Source organism: Acanthochromis polyacanthus, chromosome 6 (assembly GCF_021347895.1).
Source record: "Acanthochromis polyacanthus isolate Apoly-LR-REF ecotype Palm Island chromosome 6, KAUST_Apoly_ChrSc, whole genome shotgun sequence".
In the NCBI taxonomy this organism is placed as follows: domain Eukaryota; kingdom Metazoa; phylum Chordata; class Actinopteri; family Pomacentridae; genus Acanthochromis; species Acanthochromis polyacanthus.
In genome coordinates this window covers 37053318-37072638 of record NC_067118.1, presented here as the reverse complement: position 1 = coordinate 37072638, position 19321 = coordinate 37053318, and the positions used below count along the sequence as shown (strand labels likewise).

Below are 19321 nucleotides of genomic sequence, written 5' to 3'. Positions count from 1 at the left end.
GCAATGTCCTAAGTGTCAGTCAAAGTCCCTAAGCCTTTCAGCACCTATGGCAGCTGTCAGCCACTCATCGAGACAGAATCGCTCTCTGGCAACTAACTGTAATCCAGCCACTTAATAAATATCTTTGTCACTGGCCCCTTGATACAATTATTTGGCCAAAGCATCACGTGTCACAGCCTAACAGCTCATTTAACACACTCATGGAGTCGAGAGCAGTACTGACAAAACATAACATTGACATTTTCATTGAGGGGCATGTAAACTGTAAATAAAGGGGAGATAACAAAGATGAACAATTATTAAACAGGGTTACACAAATTCCCCTACTCACTTGTTTGTGCCAGTGAAATGTTCTGCTTTGTAGTGACCATGCAAACTGTGAAGCCAGACACTTGGTGACAGCTCAGTATAGCAACGCTGCATCTCCTCCGCCATATTGTCCCTGGCTCACATACCTCTGAGCAGAAACACAGAGACTAGAGACAGACTCCCCGATGTCCCAGTAGCCTCTCCTGACAAATGACTCACCTCTGTTGTTTACTCTCTGAACAAACACATTAGCTAGTAGCAAGCCTTTCATCAGGAGATTAGCCACACTGGCTTCTGCAATTGATCTCTGCACCATTTCTCTCTCACTCTCCCGCTACCCTGGAATGCAGACCGATTTTCAGTCCCCCAAAACTTCCAGACTCACAGTGTGGATCCCCATTTTATCTATACAATGAGATACACCAGGCAGGGACTTTGCTGCCTGGTAGCATGTATATTTAGATTTTCACCACTCCACGGATACGGACTTAAAGCAGAGATTGTGTGAAATCTCGACCCCGTCCAGCCAGCAGCTGAAAGCAATTTATGTTCCAAGAACCCACCTATGCCAGTTTCTCATTGATAATGTGTATACTGAAATGACGTGTGTTTGTTCTAGGAGGGAGGGTGTTGTCAGGGATGGAATAATGGGCCCTCCAGGCAGATGTGGCATCCCACTGACCCCCAGTTCAACTCCCCTTGGAATGACTGTTAAAATGGTTGTAGTAATAAAAGCTAGAGCCAAGTGCTGTCAGAGTGCATGTGCGATGTGAGGTTTAGACTGCAGAAGACGTATGTCAGAACTAGGCTTGTCACGATACCAGAAATTTAGTAGTCGATACCAATACCACTTAAATTCTACGATACTCGAGAACTTTAAGCCAGGCACTCCAATGTAGATAACGCTAATTTGAAAACTTGACTATATGATCGTTAAGGGACACGTCTTTGTCTCAGATATGTCCATCACTGCACCTTTTTTTGCATGTAATCCATCTATCTGTCCACTGTAAACCTGCCTGCTGCCTGTTCCAGTCCCCAGAGTATATTGAATGCCATGCTATCATAATGACATGCATGCATGGTCGTGCAGCTGTCACGGTGGGACTAATCCAACCTGTTGTCTACCTGTTGGCATTGGTCTTTGCTTGCAACATGAACTTGTTTTATTTTCCATGTCCTTCCTCAGAGCCAGGCAGAAGCCCATTACAAAGGGAACCGCCATGCCAGGAGAGTCAAAGGCATCGAGACCTCAAAGAGTCGCCCTCAGGAGGGGGACAAGCCTCATGCTCTGCCCCCCACCTCCTCACCATCTCCGCCTGGAGCCCCTGGCACGGCCCCAGACAGTGAGCCCAGCAAAGCGGGTGAGAGAACACAAAATACTACCAGGAGTAAAAACAAAAACAGTGCTCGCGCTAGTCTTGCATAAATAATCATTTCAATCCATGCAGGATGTTCAGAGGCTTCAGGTTTGGCTGGAAAATTAAATGGAAAATATGCCAGAATAACAAAGGCATCTAATCACAGTGGCGCTGCAGTATGTTGCTGTTCTTGTGAGACTCTCAGCTCTCTGTGTGGTCTGATTTGGCTGCACTGTAACAGAAAACACTGTCCCACAAACTGCAGAAGTTAGTTATGACAGGGCTGTTTATTATTGTATTGGAAAATTAAAACTTCTGTTTGGTAGACTGACAGCTGACTACAACTAGTTGATACCAGGACTGTAAGGAGACAAATAATCCCTCCTTAGCCCTGGACACACTAAATTGCATTATTATATTAAATTAAGTTGAGCCTTCACTTCAAAGCAGTGCCTCCATCTGAATGCAGCTGCAGTTCAGTGCTGGAAAGTGTTTGATGGAAACGGCCAAAGATCACTCGACTTGAAATCTGACCCCATTTTCCACTAAGGTTGAGAAGTTGGAAGAATGAGAATTTCACTGTAAATTAAAAATCTCAGCATAAAATTGACCCAATATTTTACTTTTTATGAAGTATTTCTTCATTGCAACTGCTTGTATTTTCTGAGAAAATACTAGTGCGAGGAGAAGGAGACATCAGGAGTGTGAATGACAGGTTGATCAAGGAGGAAACATGATTAACGTGCCAGAGAAAATCCTTTGTATTCGTCCAGATTAACCACAGCTATGCATCGTTCATCCAAGCAATGTACAACAGGATTGGTGTCCAAGCATTTCGACTGTAAGGAGATGAGCTGCCACACAACATGGCAGTTTCTTGGCAGCTTTCCCACTGTGTGTGTGTCTCTACAAACTCCTGAGTGAGTTACTTTGAAGGTACCACATCATTTACCACAGAATCAAAATAGACCGCGTTGCCTGAGCCCCTGCATGGCGGTAATGAGTGCTAAGACTGATTGCGAAAAATAAAGATGACACCACTGTGGAGCCTGATAGACCAGAACCTAAGCCAGCATCTGAGAGCACAGAGACAGCCGCTGATCTGACTTTAATGAAAAGTAATGTACTGTCGGCAGATTTAATTTATTAGTTGGTACGGATGCAAGGGACGATCGCAGTAGGTCTTTCTTTAGCAGAACGTCTTCAGCGCTGTCTTAATTCATCTCTCCTTCTTTGGCTTGTCCTCATACTTGAAGCTATAATTCAGAGGCTGGCTACTGTGTGCGTCTGCCCTTCTCCTTTGTCCTCCCAGAATTTTCCATTCCCTCAGTGTCACCACTCCGTCCTTGGCTCAAGCACCGGGCAATGAATAGACCCGCCATGTTTTGGTGACATTTACAAAGGTTTCTGTAGATGACTGTTTACTAGACATTTCCACCTTATTGATGGGAGAGCACACGGCAAACACCATGAATGAAAAGATGAAACTCAGGTCCAATAGAAGCCAGAATGCAACATGTCAGAGCAAAGGCTGTTGCATTGTACTGTCTTTTTCTCTGCATAAAAATGACACTCAAGATTTACTTCTAGCTGGTGCCAGAAAAGTACCAGGGCCAGTCCTTTTTACTTTCTTCCCTCGTGGGGGATCTGAGGTCAGCTCCAGAACCCCATTAGTAAGACTTCCTGTGGCAAAGTCAAGGAGCATGTGGAGCCAAAACAAGGCTGCCATGATCGAGATCTGAAAGTAGCAACATGTGAAAGAATGCCTTTTTCCGTCCAAATGTCTTTCTCGTGACCCTGGAGCCTCGTCTCTTCCTGATTTTGAAGTGTGTGTGCGTGCGTGTGTGTATGCATGTCCTCAGTGTGATCCCGTGCTCCATGGCAGGGCGACAGATCTCTGGGAGCAGGCAGCTGTGTGTTTCCTCGACTGGGAAAGCAGTGTCTGGGGGACAGACCCTGTGGTTTGGACTGTGGAGCCTAACGCAACTTAGTTCCTGTGAAAATGACTAAGACAGATTGAGCTATACACACATATAAACACGTACGCAACAGTGTGGTCAGACACATGAAAGCACGCAAATGGAAGAACGAGGAGATGTTTTCTCTTACAACACAGATCAGCATTTGTTGTTGTTTTTGAGTCATTTTTCCTGTTAATGGGCTGATTGCTGATATCGGATTTTACGCAGAATCCAAGTCTTATGAAACGTTCAGATATAATACAGCCATAGCCCAGTTTATCACTGACCTTCAGTTTTATACGGCATCATATCTCATAAACATATCAAACGCAGTCACCAGTGATGAGCATCAACTGGACATTCCAAGACCTTGCTGGGAGCTAAAACAGTGAAAGGTTATGGAAGGCTGTTTGGATGTTGTTGCTTCTTCAACCTTACGGGTCTCAGAGCAGGTCATGAGGGTTTAACAGCCCTCAAAGGGTTCGCAGTTAGAGTTGCCCCCAGAGAGGAGGCCGTTGGCTTTGGGGGATTTGGACTGGTGAGCTGAGGGTTTGGCCAGGCCTGCGAGTGATGGAGAGGCAGCTGTTAGGCTGGAGAGAAGCTCTTCCCTCCCTCCTTATCCCTCTGCTGTCTGCTGACACTCCCACTCTAATGAAGGGCCCTGTTAAAACCACCCTGATATTATAGCACTCTTTAGTCCACACAAACACTCACAGGCGCGCACACACCCAAGGTCAATTAAATAGATGACTTTCATGTGAGGGTTTGGGTTGCATGGCTATGAGGTGACTCCAGTATCAAGTTACACAGAGCTGAAATGCCTTTTTTTTGTTTTTTGTTTTTTTTTGCTCTGTCTATGTATTGTTCAGTCTTGGAGCTGAAATTTGGGAATTTACCATTTTTTCAGTCTTTTTAGTAGGCTATTTGCAAAAATCAGCTCGAGATAATAGGACCTGGTAAACACAATTTGCGTGATTGTGCTTGTGTGTAAATGCATGAGTCAGGGTTCGGATGCAGGCCAGACTGGGAAAAGGCACCCAAATGCATTATGAATGTGGCTCGGCTATTGTAAGGCCAGCATTGGGTTTCGTAGCTTGTTAATCATTAAGAATGGGCACAGTGGGGGCGCTGGTGGCAGACGGAGTCATCCTGCTGGACCCTGTCACACATACACAGAAACAAGCTCATCTACAACTGACATTCCCACACCTAGTGAATACACCGGTCCGTTGGTGAACCTCCTGGTATTCCTGCTGAAACTGCAGGATAAATGCATGTATCTCAAAACATTGCAACCTTCTATAATGTGTTTACTTCAGTTTAAATTGCACTGCTTTCATTGGACGTATAAACAAAACACATGCATCTCTGTGTAATGTTCCACCTACACGCAGGATTCATAAAACAAAACTTCGTTTTGTGTACAACAAGAAACTCTGCTTATATAGGAGGCCCTAATCTCTCCCACAATTATACAGAATTTGCTATTGTATATATATGTTTTGCAGCAAACAACTTTTTCAGGTCGGAATTAGTCTCTTTTCTCGTAGCTCGATCAACAAAACTTTTCCCCAGGACTGCATACTGTACATAACTTTAATTTCCTGAAGTGGATTAGGGTCATACATACACACCACACTATAGTGTAAAGCATCTGGACTGAGTTATCTCCCTCTGCTGACCTCTCCCCATAAATGATACCTTCTTCTGTTTTGGCTATGAGGTCATCTATAGCAGAGAGAAAGGTCAGTTAACTGCTTCATCAGTGTTTAATGAGACTTACAGAACAGCCTGAGCGTTTGGAGAACCAAGTATCTCTGACAGTATGCCGAAAATAAAATAATTTATTTCTCGCAGAATAGCTAGTATGGAATGAATACTTTGTGCGATTAATTTTCATCAGTAAGTATGACAAAAAGAAAAACTATGTGTGACATTTGTGTTGCTAACTTGCTGAGACAGATTGTGAATTATTGTGGCTACAAAGGCCCTGTGGGTTCAGCCCCACACTGAACTTGTTCTAAAGGGGGGATGAGTGTAGACATTCACTGTGGTATTGTATGAGGTGATGGTTGGTGGTTTGGTGTGGCAGACCTCCAGGCCATCGTGGATCATGAAATCCTTCATTACTATTTGGCGGACCACCTCTGTTCCCTCTCACTGGATTTTAACTCAAACCACATGTTAAGAATGTTGCGGATTCAGGGTTTGTTTTTCTGTTTTGCAAAGAAGTCATGGGCTTGTTGTTGTGTACGTGCATGCCTGCGTGTGGGTAAAATTCATCAACAACACCAGCAAGAGTAACTCAGCCTTTCTGCACTCACAGATACAAGCTCCGCACTTCACTTAACCAGCTCAGTCGGTGCAGCTAAAAAGTAGACATATTATGAGTCATAAAGCACTGCAAAGAGCACATACCCTCAAAAAGCACTTTGATCCAGGAACGCTTTATGGACTCTTCAATGCCATGTCGACTCAGTAAGATTCTTCTTTTTTTCTTTTTTAACAAAGCATCTGTTTGACAAATGCTCTATGCAGCGAGCAGCTCTGCAGTTGGAAACTTCCAATATGGAAAGAGAGGGATTTCTGATCTTGGAAAGCAGTGGAATGGAAAGCACTCACGATGTCATCTTCATCAGAGATGATGCAATGGAGAAGCTCAACCAAAATATACAAATTATTATGTTGTCAAATGGGATTCAGAGTGGAACAAAAACTAAAAATTAATCTCCAGTCCCTGTCATATGACAAAATGACATGTGGGAATCCTGAAAAGGATATTAAGCAGTTAAGGTCAATATTTGTTTTCTTCCCAGAAATACTGCATGTTATCCCTTTAATACAATAATCCAGTGAGGCTTTTTCTGCTGCCTGCCTTTGGCGCTACATCCTGTACAGTTTGGAGAAGGGCCTCTGAGTCTCTGCTGATGGGGGGAGTTCTGAATACCCCACCCAAATTTAGGGGGTCTTTTTTCAGCCAACACCCACTGCTTAGTGAATACCGCAGGCCTTGCGTATGGGAGTGGCTGACCAGAAACATGTGTCTGGAAATGTATGTATAAACATAATCTGTGCTGAAAACAGAACATCATATATTCAAACTCACGCAACAATGAGCATTTAGAAAGAAGAAACTAGAGAGCACGCAACGGGAGATGCGAGAATAGAGTAGGGGGGAGAGCTAATGATATTTTCTTTGGACTTCATGCGTTGCTTGGTGACAAACCAAGTGCCATTATTGCTTTAACTCTGGCCAAAAACAACAGGTGTGTGGGAAGGAATCAAAACACACTGAGGTATCTGTTTCCTGTTTCACTCGGAAAGATTTTAGTCAGATGAGACCACATCAGTGAAAGATTGGCAGGAAAACTTCATAAAGCTAAGAAACACACGTGGCCATCTCTTTGTACACATGGGTCGTATGTTTTCTTCCTCTGATCTACTTAAATGAACCAATTATGGCCTATAGTATAGGTTGTAAAAAGCACTTCTGAACGCTTTATGTTGGTCTGTCTGATCTATGGAGCAGACCATGCCGCTTATATCCAAGTGGGAGTGGTTAGCGATGTGGTTGTTTTAATTTTAGGGGCATTTTGCTTCACTGTTTAAAGACAATGAATAATAAAACATAAAACTGCTGCTTGAGTTATGAACTTTTTGCACTATAAAATCAACTTTTATGTTGTTTCTCTTTGTTTTTTCCAGATGAAACACGGCCTCTGCCACAGTTAAATGGGCCCCTGCTGGCCCCGGGGCCCCTTCCACCTCTTCCGACCCCACCTACCCCGCCCATGGACTCCCCCGTGCCCTCGGTGTGCCCACTCCTTCCCACTCCCACACCTCCCCTCATCCCCCCGGCCTCCTCCTCCCCGGGCTGCGGCAGCACCAGCTCGGAGCAGCCCGGGTCCGGACCTCCGGTTTCAGGAGCCGCTGGCACCTCGGCGTCCAGCAGCCCGTCCAACCCGGAGACGGAGGAGGATAAAGCCAAGAAACTGCTGTACTGCTCACTGTGCAAGGTGGCTGTCAATTCCTTGTCACAGCTGGAAGCTCACAACAAAGGTGGGTAATCTGTGAGCTGTCATACTTTTAAAACGGCTGCACTTTCCAGAAAGTAGCTGGCAAAGCTACCAGCTGGGATTAACTGTGACATCATCCTCCATAGATTTTGTTTTGATAAAGGTGAAGTTTCTGGAACTTTGTCCCTCATCTTTGCAGCTATGGTTGGATTCCTCTCTGTTTATTCAAACCACACGGTTGCCGTTAGAGACTAAATCACATTCTGTGAGTTCAAGGAATTTTGCCAAGAGAGACGCATGCAAGCACTCCTGAAGATGCTGTCATAACTTTTTAAAATAGAATACAAAAAAATGACTCTAAATTTGTCTTGCTCAGTGACACCCTTCTAGGTTATGCAAAGACAAAGACATTTATCAACTCCAGTTTACAGCTTGGAAAGTTTAACAGCTGTACTGTGAGGTCATGTGAGATATTTCAGTTTTTTGCCATAAAAACAAAATACAGCCGCATAAATAATGCAATATATTAACATGGTAGTTTTAAAACTTGCCATTACATTATCTTTTACATACACTTTGTATATTTTCACACTGTATGTAGGAATTTGTGCAATAATTAGTCTTAATGTGAACTACAAATATTTAAGTGGAATACTAAGATTACATTAAGTTAAATTATTACAGTATCTGAGGATTATTTCAATAGAACATGCTTAAAACTATCCTGAAATTTCTACTGGAAGCTGTGTTTGAAATTATTTATCATTTATTCAACTTACTTTGGGCTCCTCACAGTTGCACACACACAAAAATATGCAAGATTTGTATATATATTTGATATATACACTGTGCTTCTGATCAAACCTGACTACATTCGCTGTAAGTGTACCCGTCTCGAGACTTTGAAAAAAGATGCCTCCTGGTAGGAGCATGATTCAGTCGAGGGCACAAAGAGAAACACTGATCAGCAGATAAACGATCTGTTTGACACCGACACGCTTGACCTCTGTAACTGTGCACTGCTCTCCTGGTTTCCAGAGTTCCGTCAATGCGCCTCACTCGTCCACTATCTTACACGGCGAACGAACCCACACCTCAGCCCACTTTCTTCCATTGCACAAGACATAATTGCTTAAAAGAAAACTCTCACCCACTCAAAGATTCATGATTTGTCTTGTCATTCGCTGCACACAGCAATGAACAATATTTCCCATGCCCCGAGGCCTTCGGTTTGCAGAATTTGCAGAGGAGGACGGTTAAGGCGTGCAACCGCAGCATGGGGGATTTAAATGGGGAAATAAAAGAGAGAAAAAGGAGCTGTTATGTGGGTGAATTCACCACAATACCAGCTTAAACATTCTGTGAGGCAGATTTTACATATGATAACACATTCTCACGGTTGTCTTAATCCTTTCATTTGGCCCTAACCTCTCTGAGATAGCTTCATCTGCTGAGCTGCTGCTGCTGTTTTTGGGAGATGTATGAATTCTCTTAAGCATACATTCACTAAACATAAAGTAGTACCGACTCCTTATCAGTGTAACTGTATCCTATTTGCCTTGAGTGATTTTAGCTCCAGCCAGCTCAGCCAGACATGAAAGCAGCCAACAAATACCTCTTAATGTGAGATGAAGTCTTAATCAATAACAGTGCAATCACTGTCACTATTATAGCTAGATTAACCTCTGTAAGGCTTTTAACAATCATGCGTTTTCTTGCTCTGATTAATGGTTTATCAGTCTTACAATGGCACATAAATTTATGTTGTATCTTCCTACCAGCACACTTCTTACAATGTACATACACGTGTAAAAGAAAGATTACACATGGTACATTACAGCGTCTAAACAAGATCCTGGGTCACAGCCTGCTGTCAGCTCCACAGTTCAACCTCTGGATGACTAAAAGCCGAAACAGCTGAAACTCCAAGAGGAACACAATCTGGAAGCAATCACCCTCACTCATTCTCAAAATCAAAACTGTGCATATTAGCAGGGTTCAAAAATAAAAGCATATGTCACGCAGACACAGACGTGAGCAGCGTGCGTGGCATAGAATAAACTGCAAAGATGGGAAAGAAAAGGGGGAAAAAAATGATGTAATGTAGTTTAAACATTTACACAACCGTTTCCTGTCAACCCGTCGCCTGTTTTTCTGTTTTTGAATGTATGTTGTCTGCCTGTGTGTGAGTTTTAACGCTGTGAGTCAACCTCACAAAGGCACAAAATCCACCGGGCCATCCATTGTCAGACCAAAATAGAACAAAGGCAAAAAACAGACACCCAAGAGCACATTTTTGGCCACAAGCAAAACCTGTCATTGTAGCCCCCTTCCTCCCCAGTGTAGCCCGCAGCCTACATGTCCCCCCCACCACCAACAACCCCCATGATTCCTCGCTCTTCTGTAACCTTAACTCTATTCAAAGGGATTTCAGAGAGTGACTCAAATTCATATCTCAAAGTCAGAGCCAATGACGGTGGAATGTGTGTGTGTTTTTTTTCCCCACTGAGTGTAAAGAAGCATGTGGGGGGAGGAGTGGGATGATTTTTTTTTTTTTTTTTTTTTTTTTACAGAACAAAATTTGATTCTTCAATGAGAAACTATTCGGGCTCACTCTTAATAATATGCAGCATGCAAGAACACATTCCTCTATGCAAATGCAGCCATATGGTGCTTGGAGAAATGCCAAGTTAAGGATATATGTGAAATATTGCACACAGAATTAAAGCTGCTGTCCGGAGTTTGAATCACAGCGTCTCCCAAAACACTGTTGGTCCCACCCTCCCTCCCTCTGATTTCGCCCCTTTATTTGTGCACGCGCGCAGTACATGAGAGAAGTGCCCGGAGTGCTGCAGCATCTTGCCTGTTTTGCTGTTTTCCACTCTTCTACATTTAGTACATTTAGTAAATAATAAAGGAATTACGTTAGAATGCTGTATTGAGTCTAACCTGTCCTAATACCAAAATAACATGAATCTGCTAGGACGAACGAGTAAAGTTTCAATATGTGATTACACTCGTGTATCCCTCTGGATGACGTTGTTTATCAAACTTAGTGCATTTACGCGTGTATATGTGTTACATTGTTTATTTATTTCTATCTAGAGTTCAGAATTGCATGACTCCTCTGACGAAGAGTATGTCCCAGACGCCCCAACATCTTCCTCCAGAGGTCGGGCATCTAAACGAAGCCGTCAGGCGGGCTATGGAGGCCGTGGTCGGGGAGCGACGCGAGCACCCCGAGCCAAAAAACGTCCTGCAGTCTCTTGGCCTGACAAGCCGTGGGATTGGTAACTTTTCTGGAAGTTGCTGATCCCTGATGCTCTCTCCTCCACAAGCAAAACAAATGTGCGCGCGGTTGCGTAGTGCGTAGCTCGCACACCTCTGCATGGGCTTGTTTGCTGTGCGCGTAACCGTTGATTGACAGCATGACAAAGCTGAAGCTCGAACTTGATTGGTCGGCAGCGACCGGTGCTTTTTGGAATAACATGGGGCTCTATGAGAGGAAGGCGGAGCTCAGGAATAAATTTTCATATCGCGTTATACTAACTTTATATTATAGTATCGAACTAGACTAACACATTTAAGCTTTGTTAAAAAATGATACATAAATTGAAAACAAACGGAAACTCCGGACAGCAGCTTTAAGGTTCAGATGAATTTGGGTTGCTCTTCTTTTTAGAATCATGGGGGAAATCAAACAATTAAGACCCCTGAGTTCATGTCTAGATGTGTCATTACTTGGTATTGTTTTATATTTAAGACAACAAATTTATTGTGCATTGAATTTGGGTGTTTTGTGTCTAGTGTCATCTCCAATAGAACAGGGCCTATTTAATTACTCAGTAGTGTTAATTGGCAACAGAAAGAATTCCTGATTCACCACAGATATGCATAAAGCTCTTTCAAAATCAGATTGGAGACATTTTGATTTGCTCCCAGTATGTTAAAACAGCGGTTATTAGCTTGTAAAATAGCACTGTTTTATCACATAAATATCTAGGGAGACAGGCTTTTATTCTCACACAGCACAATAGCAAATGTTGACTGTAAATCCATTCCAAGACCAGATAAAACCTGCATCTCATAATAAGATGTCCTTAAATTTCCAAACTTTGGCATTTACAGTCTAATTTATTGATAGTGAAGGTGAAGGTTCAGTCATCCAGCGTTATTATTGATATTGGCACATATGGTGGATATAATATTTCACAGTGCATACTGTATGGCCTTATCCTCCCCACTCCACTAATTCAAACATTGTAAATCAAAAGTGTAGAAGAAGTAATCAGATCCTTCTTTTTTGTAGAAGAGCTATGTAATAATCCAGTACAGGTGAAAGGGCAGAAAGAAGAATCCCGCTTAAGTAAAAGTACTTAAGTGTTAGCAGCAAAATGTAGTCTGATTAATATATGATGATGAATTATTAATACTAAAGTGTTTGCATGTAAGCAGCATGTTATGTTGTTTCTGCTGCAGGTGGAGCTAGTGTGAACAAGTTTGCATGCAGTTTTATATGCAGGGACAACAGATAAATCTGAGGTTTTGTCAGACAATTAATGAGAGGAAAGAAGAAAAACAAGCTCTGGTAGACAAATCTGTTTCTGTTTATTGACTTTTTTTGTAATCTTTTATATCTGGCAAGATAGTGGATCATGTGAGCATTTACTTAAAGCAAACCATGTGCGAAGTTTAAAGAGGAAAACCACTATTTGTGGAGCTGTTAAGACATGTGAAATGTGATCCCAACTACACAGTGGTTTTTAGTAAGACAACAGAATCCAAAAAGGGCTGGAAACTGCTGCTTTAATCTTTGACAAAGTGGGTAGAATTTTAAAAGCTTGTTATATTATCCGGCGTGTAAAACGTCAATCTCAAAAAGTAACTGAAACTGTCAAATAAATGGAGTGGAGTGGAGTGGACAATACTTTCTCTCTGAAATGCAGTGGAGTGTAAGTGTATAAAACACAGCATAAAATGAAAACACTTACACTTTAGTGAATTACTTATCCTCACAATAGAATTCATCTTACAGATTAGTGCCTGCACAGCTGTCTGACTGCTGCCATCTTGTGGTGAAAGCTCAGCTGTACAACCTTCTATATGTAGTAGATCATGGTGTGCACGTGTGGTCCTTCATCACAGAATCCAGCCCGCGCTACATATTCTTTTCTATCATCCTCTGACATTTGTCAATGTCATTGTTCCTCCAGCAGTAATGCGAGCTACGGAGAAACGCCGTCCAATCTCATTTTACTTCATACAGGTGGAAGCAGCGTGACTCAGATGTTATAAATAGTGATTCATCTCCACCGTATTATTTCATTCTATTCTATTAGCTTCTAAATTTGTAATTTTGTCTTGAGCTAATGGCACTGCTGACCCGCTGTTCTGCTCGCTCGTGTCTGTGTGTCCGCCTGCAGGTACGAAACACAAAACTATCCTGGAGGCACGGAGCGGGTTGGGACCCATCAAGGCATATCCTCGCCTGGGCCCGAAGCCCAGCGGAGAGCAGGGAGGGGGGCCAGTGGACCCCAACACTCAGGAACGAACCTTCCACTGTGAGATCTGCAATGTGCGGGTCAACTCTGAACTGCAACTCAAACAGGTAGGAGGAAGAGGAACACGAAACCATTCTAATACCCAAAACATTATGATAAGAGAAGAGGGAAACGGACCTATTTCATGTTAAGCATTTCCTCCCAAACAATAACTGTTTAACTGTAGAACAAGCACACTTAGACTGAGACTTAACCCTCCTGCTGTCCTCATTTACCCGCACCAAAAAATATTGTTTCCTTGTCTGAAAAAAATCCAAAAATTCAGCAAAAAAAATTCCCCAAATTTCGGAAAACTTGTAAAAAACCTTCAGGAAGAAAATTGCAAAAATTCCTTGAAAGTTTTATTATTTAAAAAATCTCCCAAATTTGGAAGGAAAATGCTTGTAAATATTTTGAAAAAATGAGTAAAAATCTTCCCAAAAAATCCTAAAAAATATCTAAAGTGATTGCATATATATCAGTAAAACTTCTAATATTTTCTTTAAGAATATTCACATAAAAATCAACCAAAATCCAGCGAATTTCGCTGGATTTTGGTTGATTTTTATGTGAATGTTCTTAAGAAACATTAACTTTTTTTTTCCACCAAATAAATGTTCAAAGATTTCCCAGAAATGTTGAAAATGTGGACATCAGAAGTTTCACTGTGAAAATGTATATTTTTTCCCACATTTTCAAACTTTAAAACGGGTCAGTTTTCACCTACAGGACAACACAAGAGCTAAAGCACACTTAGTCTGTTTTGTTAATTTAAGTCTTACTGTTCACACTTGTTCAACCAAAGCCTGTCCAAATATCTTATGCTCACTTAATAGCTTATGTTCACTTACAGAAAAAGTGAATAATTCATCCTCCTGTGTTCTTTATTTTCAGCACATATCAAGTCGAAGGCACCGGGATGGCATGGCAGGCAAGCCTAACCCCCTCCTCAGCCGACACAAGAAGCACAGGGGAGCTGATCTGACGGTAACCTTTCACTGCTGCATTCTGGCTCCTATGACACAGTTAGTTAACCTGAGATCCACGGATCAGATAGACGGTGATACCCGAGAACGTGACGTCTGCAAGGCCCTGGAGTCAGAGCATGTGTGACTCGAGCCTCACAAAACCTTAGCTTTGTTTTTGGCCGAGTCTTCCTCTTGAAAATTTTAACGCGGCTGAACTGAACCCTCTGCATTATGACAGGTTACAGGAGTCTATATCTGCTTCTCCTGCCTGTTTTGACCTTCTTAAACTAATCATGTATAACCTCTCTCCTTCCTCCTCCTCTTATCTCTTCTGTTTTCAGTCTTCTTTGACCTTTTCCAAGGATCTTACCAAAGCTTTGGGTGCCGGCCTCTTGCCCAACCCCTTGGCTGTTGCCGCAGCAATGGCCGCTGCGGCGTCCTCGAACCAGCTGGCTCTCCGTGCAGCTGCTCCTGCGCCTCACCCACACCATCACCTCTTGCAAGGCCCGCCTCTCAGCCACGCCATCCTGAGACCCGCCCCGGGGCCCATCCGCACCACCCACGGGCCCATCCTCTTCTCTCCCTACTGACACATCACCCTCTGACTTCAGCCAGTCAGAAGCATCCACTCCAAAAAGCACACTGTGAAGCTACAAACACGATCAACAAACAGCAATTGACAAAGGGGGGGGGTAAAAAATCCAATCATTTAAATATCTGACTGAGAGAATAGCAAGGGAAAGGGATAGCGGAAAGGAGTGTATGTCTCTCTTTTTCCCCTTTACCTGAAACTCTCCATTCACTCGCCCTCCATTTCAAAAGACTTCTGCAGATGGAACGAGCACAGGAGAGGTTTTCATTATGCATTGAACTCCCTTGTACATTTCTCACCTCCCCTGTTCCCTTGCACTGTGGCCTATGGTCTTGGCCGCCTCAATAGCTACAGAAGAAACACGTACAGATCTTTCTAGAAACATTAAGCCACATGTAGTGTTCCATTATTACCGCGGGCCAGGTTGGTTTTTCTCCCGTCATCGTGGCTCAACATGCTCTTCTCATCCTATGCACCTCAAAAACCAAGACAATAATGTAATGTCAGTAGGGTAGCTGCTTCCATTGGTCTTTGCTCTGTGCGCCACATGTAGCTGTGGCGGCCTCCACGGTACTGTACACGGCCTGCGCTGCGCCGGAGGCCAGCAGCTCTTCAATTTGTGACACTAGGTCCTCGCTAGATACAACATGACTTCGGCTGACAGGCAGGTGGTAGCCGCATCTGAACACGTCTGATGGTTGTTGAGGAAGGGGGAGGAGGAGGGGGAGGAGAACAGAAAAGTGACTGTGGGGGATTGCTCTCCCCTGTCATTTCCTGAGAGTCTGAGGTGAGAGGAGGGCTGGCATGGGTCAGCGGATGGGTTGACCACAGGCAGCATGCAGACACGCAAGCCCAAGCAAATCTGCGTTTCAAAATAGACTGTACCAACAAAAATTGCTCCGGGGCACATCTGCCAACCTGCATAACAGTCAGACATCGGCCACACCAAAGGGGAGAGGGGATGGGAGAAGCAGCGGAAGTCACACATTGGAACATACCGTACTGCTGTTTAATACAAGCCCACAATCTGTAGCAGAGATTGGTGTTTATGGAAAAAAATCCTGTGCCTTTACATGCAGTAATATAGAAATACTGTACTGTAGAGAGCACAGGTGATATTCGATCAGACTTCTGTTTAGATTAAGACGCCAAAAAGGTTACCGGCACACTCACATCTCCCTGGTCTTCATTCCCTGGCTGATTCACTGTGTAGGCGGGTGGTTACGACCTTGGTGTGACCCTGTGTACTGATGTATTAATGTTATTTCTGCATGCAACCTCACAATAAGGTCTTGCAGGGACAGGCTTTTGCATCACTGAGTTGACCTCCTCCATTCCTGCTCGGTCCTCCTCCTCCTCCTCCTCCTCACCTCCCTGAGATCCAAAGGTTCGTATGGGTGTATTGTGGAAGCCACATCGATACTGGCGACCATAAGGCTGAAAGGGAACAAATTAAACAGAGGAAGATGAAAGCCAAACACATTCTTGGAGAAATGATCTTGAGCTGGAGTGACAACCGAGCCAGAACCGTAGGGAAGCCGCCCGGAGCGGGAGCCAAGACGTCCAGCCCAAGGCATCTATTGATACTTCCTGTCTTACAACTGAAAGCCATGAAACGCACCATGATTTGTTTTCTTTTACAAAGACTGGTGAGCACTTTGTTTTGGTTGGTTCGGACTGTTGGTTTGCGTTTATATCACACATTAAAAATCAGCAAAACAGAAAACAATAAAAAATATTTTTGTAGGTAGGAAAATGTTAACTTCATCCATGAAGGGAAACAAAGAAAGGGGACTGTGGATCATATAAGTGACTTAGACAGACTGATAAACAGGCAGAAGAACTGACTCAGTGGGGAGCCACAAAAAGCTAGCTAAGCAGCAGCAGACCTATCTTGCCTGACAGCTTGAAACTAAAACCCTTTTCTGAACGAGATGTACACTGTGCCCTTTCATTGAGAAGCAATGAGCTCTAATGTCTTACCTTTGTCTGAATATTGCAATGCAATGAGCAATTTTTATCAGAGTGACTTGTTATCATTGTGACATGTTGTGACATATTGTCTGGAGTCATGTGTAAACTGGGAGCACGCCAGCTGACAGACTTTCCTGTTCTTCCACGAGGAGTCAAGTCCTTTAGGGGATTGAGAGAGGGGTAAAGAGAGACAGAGGTGTAGCTGGGCATAGGGACCGACCCTTCATATTAAAGGGCCTTTTTACTATGGTTATCTCTGCTTGGGGAACAGGGTACAACACCAGGTATCAAGGGAATAAAGCTAGATCTGGCTTTTTTTGTTGTTCATTTGGATTTACAGAGTTGCATTATTTTTTTTTTTCTGTGTGAGAAATGTGTCTAAGTGAAAATCCTGAGGAACATTATCAATGCCATTACTTAAAGAAGAGGCTGGCTTGGAGTCGGCTTCCACCATTGTGCTCTTTTTTCTGTTGCTGAACGTAATCTACGATTTCATTTTGTGAGTGAGATACTATTCCAGGATCCGTGCTCTCCTTCCTGTTGGTGTGTGTACCATATGTATTCTAGTGTGTGTTGGGATCTGCTCTCTCCTCCACCTCCCACCAATCAGAAACAGAGGCAACCTGGAGCTATAAAGTGGCCTAAAACATAATAATGGAGACAAGAGCCTGCGTGGGTTTGGTTCTGGGTGATCAATCATACTGGATTCTCTCAGAGACTTGATCAATAACCCACCGAACTAAAGTACTGCAATGCTGTCCCTGGTAGGTCAGTCAAGTAGCACCACGGATATGTTCATATTGTCCTTGATATGTTCATAAAGTGGTAACTCCCATCGAGTCATCCTCATTTTTCACATTTGGGAAATAAATGTTAGATTCCTACTTTCTGGGCAGGTGTTTCAAGTTAGCTGTGTTTAGGCTACTAGCCTTAGCCTTATTTTGCCCTCAGTCTCTCTCAGAGCAGAGAGCGAGAGAGATGGAGAGGCTATGGTGTACTTTTGTCTTGCCAATAAAGTTATTTTTGAACTCCATTATCAGAGGGGGAAAAGAGTTTGTATGGCGAATTGTAGCAATACCTGACTCATTCTGGCTACTCTTGTTTATTGCAATAAGAAAATTAAACAATAAATGTGTATGTGAGTAAAACATTATAAATGTAATTTAAATGAAAAAGAAACTTTATGGTAAATACTATTGGTATCAAGAGAAACCATGGTGGAAAAAAGTAAATGTCAATAAATCATTAAATGATACTGTCTGCAGAGTTTTAATGAATCAATCCGTGTGGTCCAGTTCCTTCTGTCATCAGAGAAATACTATAAATATCTCATCTGCAATTCATGAACGTGCTGTTTCTGAGTGTCTCAAAGAAGAGTTGAAGGCTGTAAATGCAGCGCTTCGAGCTGTGCCTCATAAAATGATATATTACATAGATATTTCTTGCAGTAAAATCACTACGCTCATAAATTAGGAGTTGCCCTGTTATTATCTTGCCCTGCTGCAGGGTTTTCAAAGATGAGATCAGAGTTGCAATCTTTTTTTTTTCTGCTTTTGGCAAACTTCTTCAGATTAGAATTCACCCTGATTATTCCCACGATTTTTCCTTTTAAAATGGTTCCCAGTATTCAGGTTTGGTTCCCTCCAAGGTGCCACAAGACAAATCTGAGGGCTTAGAAGATCACTGATTAGACGGAACAGGAGGAAAAAAGGTTTTCTTATTCAATTTTAGATTCTTTTTCAGGTTTTTTTATTTAAATGTTGCTAATGTACTGTAAAATGCGAGATAGCTTTAGCTGTTCAGGCCTGTAAAACGCACCTAAATGAACTCATATCTTATGCATTAACCTGTGTGAAGGGGTCACAAGCACAGAGAGACCTCTTTTATAAAGGCCACCAGCGAAAATGTGTGAAAATTACTGCCCGGAAGCACTTTTTTTTTTCTCCACAGAGTCTTTGGTAATTCCACTATCTGCTCCTCTGAGCATGAAATACACATTTTTTCTCCATAATGCATCCTAATAAACTCAGTGGCCGCCCCCCCCCCCCACACACACACACACACACACACTCACACACTCATCATGATAGTACATAGGAAGCCTAAAACCAAGCCGATAGACTGAACAGAATGTACACCACTGCTCTGATCTAAAACATATAATCATCAATTCAATGACAGTGTAAAAAACAGAACATTCTAGGCCTCCAAAAAGTAGATTTGTTTCTACTTGCGTCATCTGAGTGTATTTTTAATCTGTAAAACTACTATTCAAAACGCATTTCTTTGAGTTTGAATTGAGCATTTGTTCCACATGAGCACAAACATGCAACTTTTTAGCGAGTCATTCATCTCAGCTGCTATCGGGCATCGCTGAGCCTCCTTTGTGAGCCGTCGAAGCAGCGAGGAGGAGGAGGAGGAGGAGGAGGAGGAGGAGGAGGAGCAGCTGACTGGTGCTGCATTGTACTGACTGATGAAGAGCAGGATTGTACTGTCTGGAGAGCAGTGCTGATTTCCTGTAGAAGACAGCCCCCATGTTGTTCCCCTGGGGTTTTTTCTTTCCTCCAAGCATTCCTAAACTGAACGACAGCTTGGCAGCA

The 19321-nt window shown here is 43.0% G+C and overlaps 1 protein-coding gene across 4 annotated transcripts in view; it reads left to right on the top strand.

Annotated features, from left to right (window-relative positions):
- The window catches only part of znf385a (zinc finger protein 385A), a 61131-nt gene extending 43155 nt beyond the window's left edge, over nt 1-17976 (top strand). For all 4 annotated transcript variants that reach the window (XM_022199272.2, XM_051949773.1, XM_022199273.2 and 1 more), the window contains 5 exons: nt 1499-1673; nt 7337-7690; nt 13071-13255; nt 14082-14174; nt 14497-17976. In XM_022199272.2, coding sequence (XP_022054964.1) covers nt 1499-1673; nt 7337-7690; nt 13071-13255; nt 14082-14174; nt 14497-14745 — 1056 coding nt within the window. In that variant the 3' untranslated portion in view covers nt 14746-17976. The remainder of the gene's footprint in view (nt 1-1498; nt 1674-7336; nt 7691-13070; nt 13256-14081; nt 14175-14496) is intronic.
- The last annotated feature ends 1345 nt before the right edge of the window (nt 17977-19321 follow it).